General features: G+C 48.3%; 1 protein-coding gene across 1 annotated transcript; it reads left to right on the forward strand.

Moving 5' to 3' along the window:
* Positions 1 to 2565: 2565 nt before the first annotated feature.
* LOC119299513 (BTB/POZ domain-containing protein NPY4-like) lies at positions 2566 to 7848 on the forward strand. The gene is made up of 5 exons (XM_037576722.1): positions 2566 to 2795; positions 3323 to 3675; positions 5420 to 5489; positions 5795 to 6967; positions 7084 to 7848. The coding sequence occupies exons 2-5, from the start codon at positions 3617 to 3619 to the stop codon at positions 7648 to 7650; spliced, it is 1869 nt and encodes a 622-aa protein (XP_037432619.1). The 5' UTR covers positions 2566 to 2795; positions 3323 to 3616; the 3' UTR covers positions 7651 to 7848.
* Positions 7849 to 10377: the final 2529 nt, after the last annotated feature.

Raw genomic sequence — 10377 nt, forward strand, 5'->3', positions numbered from 1 at the left:
TCATATATAAAAACACAAAAGTACCTTACTACAATTTTATTTCTTTTATTTTGTTTTGCAATTTATCTTATTATCTACCACTACAAGATTTAATCCTTGCAAGTAACCAACGAGGGGATTGACAACCCCCTTGTGTTGCGTTGGGTGCAAGTATTTGCTTTTGTGTGTGCAGGTGATGTTCACGAGGCTTTGTGTGATTCTCCTACTGGATTGATAACCTTGGCTCTTAACTAAGGGAAATACTTATCTCTATTGTACTGCATCATCCTATCCTCTTTGAGGAAATCCCAACGCAACTCATAAGTAGCAATATGATCCTTGAAAATAGTAAGTTTTCTAGCTAGCTAGCTCTTCGTTATTTAGTTAGCTAAGATCTCTCATCGATTCAATCTCCATCAACACATCAGACACTTTTCAGTGAGATGGAAGATACGCATTAGAGTATGACGGTATAGTACACCAGGGGTGGCCTCTCAGAGGCGAGCCGACAACTAGCCACGAGGCTTAGGAGGCCCAGCAAGGATCTGATGACTGGTGGGAGCCCCGAAGCCCAGATGAACATCTAGAGATCATCTTGGCGCACAAGCCAAGAGGACGGCGCCTTAGATCAGACCGATCTCCTGTAAAACCCTAGCCCACGTCATCTATGTAAGGTGGGGCTAGGGGTAGCCATTCCCATCTACTATTGTAGAACAAACTCTCAGTAGTCATAACATCATCCCCCTTTGTAAACCTCGCATGAGGTACTCCACCATGAATACAAACTAGAAGTAGGATGTGGGATATACCTCTCCCAGAGGGGCCAAACCTGGGTAAACTCCTTGTGCGATCTCTGGTCTGGTACTTCCAGACATGTTTGCCACCCTACCGAGGGTACTGATAGTTCCACGCACGGTCCATCGACGTGTCACGGAGGGGTTGCGTCGACCGGGGACCGAACCCAAATCGGGTCTTCTCACGTTTTCGGTGGTCTCCCGCCCGGAGAAAGCTTCATCACCTTCGGCATGGGCAGGGCTGGCTAGGTCGACATCAACCCACCGACCACCCACCCACCCACACCGGGGTTCATGACACCATTTCCATCGATTGTCGACTTATGGGGCTGCTTCGTCCTACAGAACATTGAGGCCACATACTGGTGGGAGATACAGACGCGTTTGCACGACCATATCAACTTCAACATGGAGGCCTGACCCGTCTTGTCGGGGCCTACAATGTCCTCGCTAGTGACTCTCGGCTCGAAGGGCGCGATCTTGGACCAAGACATCTAGTACTCGAGGCTCGAACCTTGGCCTTAAGGTCAGATCACTGCGCCGACTTCACACTGACTCTTTTAGCCCACCCTGATGTCGCACCGCCTGGTCGCCATTATGCTCGACAATTGGTTCATCAACCATATACCAGAAGACTGCATCATAGACGAGTAGCGATCCTGTCAGAAGTTCTTCAACACCAATGGATCCGATCAAACCCAACGCTAGTGGAGCCACAACAACACACGTGGGGCTTACAACCTCACAGCCCCCAGTCCCGGAGCCAGTGGCCATCGCTCCATCAGCACCTCCGGCCCCATCCCCAATTGGTCACTGTCCAAGCAAATTCAACATCCTCGGCGTTGGCCTGTCGAGCTTCACAACCCATGGGGCCATAATTTCTAGCCTCGCTAGGACCACGATGATGCAGCCCCTCATTACTGAAGAGGAGTTGCAATTGTTCAGCGTTCCCATACCCAAGGAGCGATCCCACCACACAGACAATAGAAGCCTTCCGGTAGGCTACCCTAGTCGCCCAACTACAGTTACAGAAAAACACGATGGTGGTCGCCGCGCAGAAGGCACGACAGCAAGAAACGATGAACAATGAGAGGCGACGCCGAGCTCTTCACCAGCCAAGGGCAACCACTAATGCCCTCGTGGCCCAAGGTCGCGAGGTGGGCATAAGTTTCGATGAGCCTGTGGACACCACCCTACTCCAAACACCAGCCCGCGGCCTCCAAGCCACCGCGGTGCTAGACGACACGCTACACGATAAGCCAGGAGGCAGAAGATCATTGCAAGTCTTAGAAGGATAGTCCGCAACACCATCGAGCTCCAGGAGAATATCGGTGAGTCCAGGCAATGCCTGGCCGGCACTAACAACGTCCTTTTAGTTGTAAGACACCCGCCCCAAGACAACCGCCAGGGATAAGTACCCCGGCCTGTTGCCCCAGCAGCGGACGAGGTCGAAAACCTCCAACAAGCAATCCCCGCCGTCAACAAACGGAACCCGACAACACTTCCGCGTGGTTGTGTGTAAGTAGGGCATAATTTTGTTATGGTATGTATGTATCACCTTATGCTACATTTTAAGTTAGTAATAAAAATTGTTGCCCTTTATTAAAAGAAAATCTAAAAGCATGGTTAATTTTACTCAAAACTAAAGAAAAGAAAATTGTTTGTGCCAGCATGCAGCGGAGACGAGGGAGCAGTGATCTCTGGGGGCAGAACAGTCCATTCTCCGGCCCCACCCAATGGCACATTGCCATTGCCATTTGCCACCCCCCACCGCCGCTAGCTTTTAAAGCTAAACAAACTCCATTACTCCTTGCTTTGGAGTAGTCGCAAAGCGAGTCTTGTCCCGGGAACACACACAGAACCTGAATCACGCAGATGTCCGCTTGATTGACTGCTCCTCCCATTTCCGTCCGTGCGGGAGCGCGATCTTGGGCGCTTCCGCTCTGCCTCTCCTGGAAATTCTCCGTTCTCGCGGTTCTCCCCCGGGAAATTCGGCGGAGTGGTTGATATCCCTGGCCAAAGGTAATCTCCTCCATTTTTTATCCCCTTTGCTTCCGTTTCTGTACGCAGTTCTTCTCCTGGAATGTGAATCTTGCATTGACGATTTTGTGCGTCTCTCTCACTTTCCCAGTGTATTCATCCCTTGCTTCAAACAAAATCAAGCTTTATCACGCATTTGTTGTATATTTTCAGCTCTATACGCAGTTCATATTCTCGCCATTTTCTTGAATTTACAGTGTGTGTGTTTTTCTGTTTCTCCCCATCTTATTTTTTGGTACAGCAAAAGCAACGGTTTGCACAAGACCGTTCTGCGGCTTCTTTATTTATTCTCCGATTGACTGCATTCATGTGCAAATTCCTTTAAAAAGTCCAACTTTGGTTTTATTTTTCCGGTGCCCATTCATGTGGGTTTCTCCACTGCAACCTGATAAGATTCCAGCCTCACTAGTGCTTGTTCCCATGGTCTCCCTACACCCCATCCCTCCTTGCCTCACCAATTATTCCCGCTGTCCCCTCACCCCAATGTGCTGCTCCGTGCTGCTTTGCAGGTGCTGCTTGTGTGATCCAGCTTTGGGGGAGTTCTTGGATTCCTGGCATTGTGCTCTCTTGGACCCAGAGCTTGAAAAGATTTGCTGAAATAGTTTGCCAATCTAGAGGGAGAGATATCCTACTTTAATTGGTTTCTTGGCCTTGGCAATGCCATGAGCAAGGGGAACAATAAAACCTAGATCTTAACAGCTTTATAGCTTAGGGATCTTGTCACTTGGTTCTGATCTGTGGTGATTGGATTGGAGACAAGGAGAAAACAGAGAGGGGATTCAGGTTACTCTCACCGTGTCAAGATGAAGTATATGAAGCTTGGAGCAAAGCCAGATGTCTTTCAGACAGAGGGGAATATCAGGTGAACTAATGCATATTATTTGACTTCTCATCTGGTTTATTATTTTTCCTGTTGATTTGATCACTTGTGGTCTAGCTTCTATTTTCAGTCTGTATTCCATGAGTTGTAGTTGGTCCATTTTTGTACATAAAAGTGGCTGTACGCTCATATTCCTGATTAAACTTTACTGCCATCCTTAGTTCTCTATTTGTCCAAAGTTAGCAGGGATCTACTTTTCTTATTTGTGTACATGAGTTAATATGAGATATCCCTGTTTTCTATTATTAATAAATACAAACATAACAGGTACATGTTCTAAAAAAGTATATGGTACAAAACAAAAACTACAGACCTTGGGGCAAAGATACCAAAAACTACTATCTAATTAAAAGTTTTAACACGACAGAAACCAACTTAACTTGATGTTGTTTCTCTGTAATCTATGCTGAGTTGCAGTTGTTACTTTGTTAGCGGACTTCAAAATCGTCTACTGCAAGATAGTAACGCTTGAAGTTTTGTCTTGCAAACACCCTGAGTACTTAGCTGCAAACTGAAGTTAGAAGTGTGATTATGGGTTTTGTTGGGCAGATCTTTGTACTACACATGTCAAGCAAGTTTGAATGCTTGATCTTATTAAAGCTATACTAACCAATAGTATTGTCGTAGTTTGTAGCAATGGTATATCAAGTAGCCGGGTCTACTCTAAATTACAAAACATTTGCAGTGAAGTGTGTACTATTATTATTGTTCATTCGACAATGATTGACACCAAAAAGTTATGTGTGAAAGGGAGTGCTGTTTGTGTTAAGCAGTGGGTTTTCATGATCGCGCTCAAAAGGCTCTCGATACAATTGATCTCCTTTACAGATACATCTTCTCTGATTCTTTGCCAATGGCATGTCTTCTTACGTTTTCTGTATACTTCAGATTCAGAGCATGTGCCAATTTCCTCATATATATTTCTTCTAGCATGTTCAGTGTTCATGGGTTGGTGGTGGTGTGGTCCATTTTGAAAATGAAGTTCCATTTGTTGTCAGATCATTTTCCTTGGACCACTTAGTAGTCTGATTAGTTATACCTGTCATATACACATGGCTACCTTTCATGAATTTGCTTTCTTCACTTTATATCTTTGCCCTTGGTACTTTATTTAGGCTATCACTCTGTCATTCCTTTTCTTACTCTTAGCCAATTCAGCGAGTGGATGAGTTTGTTATGTTATTTCATGTTATAGTTCAGATTCTAGGGATCTTTGCTTTATGTCTCATTCTTTTTTCCAAAACATGTTTTTTTCCTCCGTCGTGTGTGATCATTTTTCCTTGCAATTATTGCGGTCCCGATTCTCTGAACCAACATGGTCCTAAAACAAACCTATGAATTAGTTTATCATTCATTCTCATTCTCATTAACTCCATTACTATTTCTGATGTAGATTTGCATGAGACTTCATTGTGCAACATATCTATTTGTCTTAAAGTTACTGGATGCTCAATTTGACAAATCATTGACACATTTCAGTATCAGAAAATCTTCAAGATGCTCATGTCTTGAAAATATACTAGTGATGTTTGCCTATGATGATGTCAAAGGTGTCATTGAAAATATGCATGCAAACACTTTAAATACTAAGCATTTTTATTCTATTTTCATCTCCAAAATTTTAATCATTTTGCAACCTTGTATGTTCGTCTTGTATGCTGTACACTTCTATGTCATGTCGTGTCTCAGTTTGCACTACATTTATATGTTGGTATGTCTTTTGTAGGTTTGTGGCAACTGAACTGGCGACGGATATTGTTATCACTGTAGGAGATGTCAAGTTTTATCTTCATAAGGTACAATTTCACTTTTCTTTTTGATCAAGCGTTCAAATGTCCCTCCACACTATTTTTGCTTCAAATGTGCACTTTCAAGTCCTTTCGATTATACAATTTTATATGTCAATTAGAGGGAGATAGAGTATATGTGATATCGTTTTTAGCATATACTGTTTTATGACCCCTTACATTGGTTGAAGTTAAAGCTTTTCGCATGAGTTTTTGACATATAATCCAGTAGAGTTAGTGACAGCTGATCCATATCCATTGCAATTCTGTCCTTGGTTAAATAGTACTGACATTGTTGTTCAAATTGCGTGCAGTTCCCACTTTTGTCCAAGAGTTCCCGTCTGCAAACATTGGTTGCCTCCACGGACGAGGAAGGCAACGATGAAGTAGACATTTCTGACATCCCCGGTGGACCTTCAGCATTTGAAATCTGTGCAAAGTTCTGCTATGGTATGACCGTCACGCTGAACGCGTACAACGTCCTCGCGGCCCGCTGCGCGGCCGAGTTTCTCGAAATGTTCGAGACGATCGACAAAGGGAACCTCATCTACAAGATTGATGTGTTCCTCTCCTCCAGCATATTCCGCACCTGGAAGGACTCGATCATCGTGCTGCAGACAACAAGGTCGCTCCTTCCCTGGTCAGAGAACCTGAAGGTGATCAACCACTGTGTGGACTCCATCGCGGCCAAGGCTTCCATCGACCCCTCGGAGGTCGACTGGTCGTACACCTACAACCGGAAGAAGCTGCCGTCGGAGAGCGACCCCGACTCGCACTGGAACGGCGTGAGGAAGCAGCTGACGGTGCCCAGGGACTGGTGGGTGGAGGACATCTGCGACCTCGAGATGGGCTTGTACAAGAAGGTGATCCTGGCCATCAAGGCCAAGGGGAGAACCGCCGGCGAGGTGGTCGGAGAAGCGCTGCGAGCCTACGCGTACCGAAGGCTGTTCAGCACCTTGGACAGTGCTGCGAGCAACGGGCTTGACTGCACACGGCACCATGCGGCTCTTGAGACCATCATTTCTCTGCTGCCACCTGAGAGAGGCTCCGTCTCCTGCGGCTTCCTGCTCAAGCTGGTGAGAGCGGCGTGCTTACTGGGGTCAGACGAGGCCTTGCGCGGCGACCTGGTAAAGAGGATCGGCTCGCAGCTGGACAGAGCTTCCGTCTCTGATCTTCTGATACCCGCGAGCTCCGACGAGAATGCTCTCTACAATGTTGACCTGGTGTCCTCGATACTGGAGGAGTTCATGGTGCAGCGCAACGGCGATGATGAAGCATTGGAGGACGGTGAGAGCTACCCGGCCTCTTTGGTCTCTGGCGGCGACTCGGAGCTCGCCTTGGTGAGGCTGGTCGACGGGTATCTAGCCGAGATCGCCAAAGACCCCAATCTCCCTCTCCAAAAGTTCATCGCCATCGCTGAAATGGCGCCCCTCGCGGCTCGGACGACCCACGATGGGCTCTACCGCGCCATTGACATGTATCTCAAGGTACGTACCTACACACTTGCCCATTTACATACTAGTATTGGATTGGATCCATGTTCATGTGTTTGTTTGTTGGAGCTCAGTCAGAACTTTGAACTGAAATAATGTGTCATGTGCAGGAGCATCCGAGCCTGACGAAGAGCGAGAAGAAGAGGCTGTGCGGGCTCATGGACTGCAAGAAGCTGACCGCCGAGGCGAGCTCCCACGCCGTGCAGAACGAGCGCCTCCCTCTGCGCTTGGTCGTGCAGGTCCTCTTCTTCGAGCAGCTCCGAGCATCGGCCTCCGCCGAGGCGGCAGCGTCTGATCACCACCCGTCCTCCGCCCTGCGCTCGCTCCTCCCCGGAGAGAACGGCAACTCGTATGGCAGCTCCAGGTCGGCCGCCACGACGGCCACGACCGAGGACGACCAGTGGGGCGGCGGCATGGCGCCAGCGTCCGGCGACACCAGCTCCTTCCGGTCGATGAGCGGCCTGGGCAACAGCAAGAGCGGAGGGAACGGCGGCAAGGCGGCGGCCAAGGGCCCGCTGCAGATGCCGAGGAAGATGCTGAGCAAGCTGTGGTCCAGCAAGGCGAGCAGCGGGGAGAACAGCGCCGGCTCCGACACGTCGGAGAGCCCCGGCTCCGTCAACCTCGAGGCCGAGACCAAGTCCACGCATTCGCGGAACACCAGGCATTCCGTCTCGTAGGCCGCTGCCTTGGCATTCTTACTTTTTCTCTTTGTTCCTGTTCAGGGCGAGCCTGGCCATGGAGGTCTCGCTGCTGAATTGAATTCGTGTGGAATGGTTCCACCTGCCAAGGATGATCATCACCCTCAAAGTTAGTGTATTGTTTGGTTGATTTTTGGTGTCTATACAGAAATAAAATCTGGTTTTGGGTTGCTAAAAGCATGGGAGCGCCTTGCATGGCATGGCATCGTGAAGCAATGCTTCAATCTAGTAGCACATGAGGGTGATCATCCTTGTCAGGTGAGATGTAGCAAATCTGGTTTTGGGTGGCAAAAAAGGAACCTCCCGATCCGGCCCGGATAAACCGGATCGGAGATCTCTCGTCTCGCCCCCGACAAACCACAAGTCTCTCCCAGCGACTGCTAGCATGCTTGTCTCCGACTAAGAGCATCTCTAGCCGCGCCCCAACAGGCCCCCTCAAGGCTGTTTTTTAGTGCCGGCACCGAAAAATCGGCCCAATCACGCTCCCACGAGCCTGTTTTTCGTTGGATTGGGCCAAAATTGGCGCCGGCACACTCAATCCGAACCCGGCGCGCTGGGGGGCGCCGGCTCGAACATTTTGACGCGAAAGAGTGGCGGGACCGGCGCGTCAGCGAGACGAAGGCTGGTCGTCCTCATCGTCTCGGTTTTTCTGTGGAGAATCAATGCCAAGGCTGCCGCGGTTTTTTTCCGTGCATTTTATTCGTGTAAAAAACGTCTAAATTTCGTCTAAATTTCGCCGCAGAGCAGCCCCGCCGAGAATGATGAGTTGCCTCAGCTGGAACTGGCGGGGGCTTGGGAACCCCGAGGCAGTTCAGGAGCTTCGCAGCATTGTGAAGCAGGAAGGGCCCCGTCTCTTATTTCTCATGGAGACCAAAATTTCAGCCAAGCGAGTGGAGAATCTACAGAACTCTCTTGGTTTTGCGGGATGTTTTGCGGTGAGCAGCGTTGGACTCAGTGGGGGACTAAGTTTGTTCTGGTCTGCTGAGCTAGATGTTGAGCTCAAAAATTATAGTTCTGCCCATATCGATGTTATGGTGCAGAGGAAAAATGATACGTCCAAAAAATGGCGTGTCACAGGATTCTATGGAGCTCCGCGCGTGGAAGATAGATGCCACAGTTGGAGATTCATGAGAACTTTGTTTTCTATCCGGCATGAAGCATGGATGTGCATCGGGGATTTTAACGAAACGTTATTCGGCTCCGAACACTTTTCTCTCTCACCAAGACCCGAGTGGCAGATGAAAGCGTTCCGGAAAGTAATGGATGAGTGTGCAATGGTTGACTTGGGCTGGTCAAGCATGGAATATACATGGGATAATAGGCAGTCGGGTAGATCAAATGTTAAAGCCCGGCTGGACAGAGCCTTTGGCAACACAGCACTTACTGATTTATTTGCAAATGTCAAAGTTCGGCACATTGTTGCTGCGGAGTCAGATCACTGTTTTGTCTTAGCAGATCTAAGGGAAAACTAACTTCCAGTGTACATCGAGGGCCCAAACCCTTTCGATATGAGGACATGTGGCAGACACATGCTGATTATGACCAGCTCATACTAGACTCTTGGCAGAAGGGGTCGGGTCGGCACGGCCTAGGTGGCGTGGTTGAGGCCCTGAACAACTTACAGACACAGTTATCTGCATGGGGTAAAAGGGAGTTTGGTTGTCTTGCTCGCAAAATACGTAAGTTACGTGAACAGCTAACACGGCTGCGGAGTCGATCTGTGGGCAGTGGGCCGTCCAAGGAGGAGAAAGCGATTGTGAAGAAGCTAATACTTGCCCTGCACCAAGAAGAGATTTGGGCCCGACAGCGGTTTAGAGTACCATGGCTGCGTGAAGGAGACAGGAACACGAGATATTTTCATGCCCAAATGTCTCAGCGTAAGCGCATGAACCGGATCGAGAAACTTGAACGCTCGGATGGTACTATGTGCACCACTCCTGAGGAGGATCGGGAAGAGGTCCAAAGTTTTTTCGAAAATTTATACATGTCTCAAGGTTTTCGGCAGATGGAAGATCTGCTCGAGTATGTACCCAGCAGAGTTACGGACCGGATGAATTACGAGCTGCAAAAGCCATACAGGGCGGAAGAAGTTAAAAAAGCTCTGTTTCAAATGGCACCGTCAAAAGCCCCAGGAGTCGATGGGTTCACCGTGGGATTTTTTCAGCGACACTAGAATCTCCTAAAGGATGACATAATTCCAGCGATGCTCGATTTCTTGAATGGTGGTGAACTGCCAGCGGGTATGAATGACACATCCATCACCCTAATACCCAAGGTACGTTTTCCACAAAAGATTTCCCAATATCGCCCGATCTCTCTTTGCTCCGTCCTGTATAAAGTTGCTGCCAAAGCGATCACTAATTGGCTGAGAGAGTTTTTGGATGATATTATTGGATCGGAGCAGAGCGCATTCGTCCCGGGTCGCTTGATAACAGACAATGTCTTAATCGCGTATGAAAGCGTGCATGCCATGAAGAGAAGGAAGAAGGGAGGAAATGCTGCTTGTGCTATTAAGTTAGATATGATGAAAGCGTATGATCGTGTTGAGTGGCACTACCTCGAAGCGATTATGCTAAAGTTGGGGTTTGGAATGGAATTTGTTCGTCTCATTATGAAGTGCGTAACTTCAGTGCGGTTTGCTATTCGAGTAAATGGCGAGCTTCTCCCTTTCTTCTCTCCCTCTCGGGGGTTCCATCAGGGTGACCC

The sequence above is a fragment of the Triticum dicoccoides genome, chromosome 5A, assembly GCF_002162155.2.
Source record: "Triticum dicoccoides isolate Atlit2015 ecotype Zavitan chromosome 5A, WEW_v2.0, whole genome shotgun sequence".
Classification (NCBI taxonomy): Eukaryota; Viridiplantae; Streptophyta; class Magnoliopsida; order Poales; family Poaceae; genus Triticum; species Triticum dicoccoides.

Bases quoted from the DNA above. Each gene is read 5' to 3' on its own strand.
- LOC119299513 (XM_037576722.1), top strand. From the start codon at position 3,617: ATGAAGTATATGAAGCTTGGAGCAAAGCCAGATGTCTTTCAGACAGAG. The intron at 3,676-5,419 runs GTGAACTAATGC...TGTCTTTTGTAG, and splicing joins CAGACAGAGGGGAATATCAG to GTTTGTGGCAACTGAACTGG. The intron at 6,968-7,083 runs GTACGTACCTAC...TGTCATGTGCAG, and splicing joins CCATTGACATGTATCTCAAG to GAGCATCCGAGCCTGACGAA.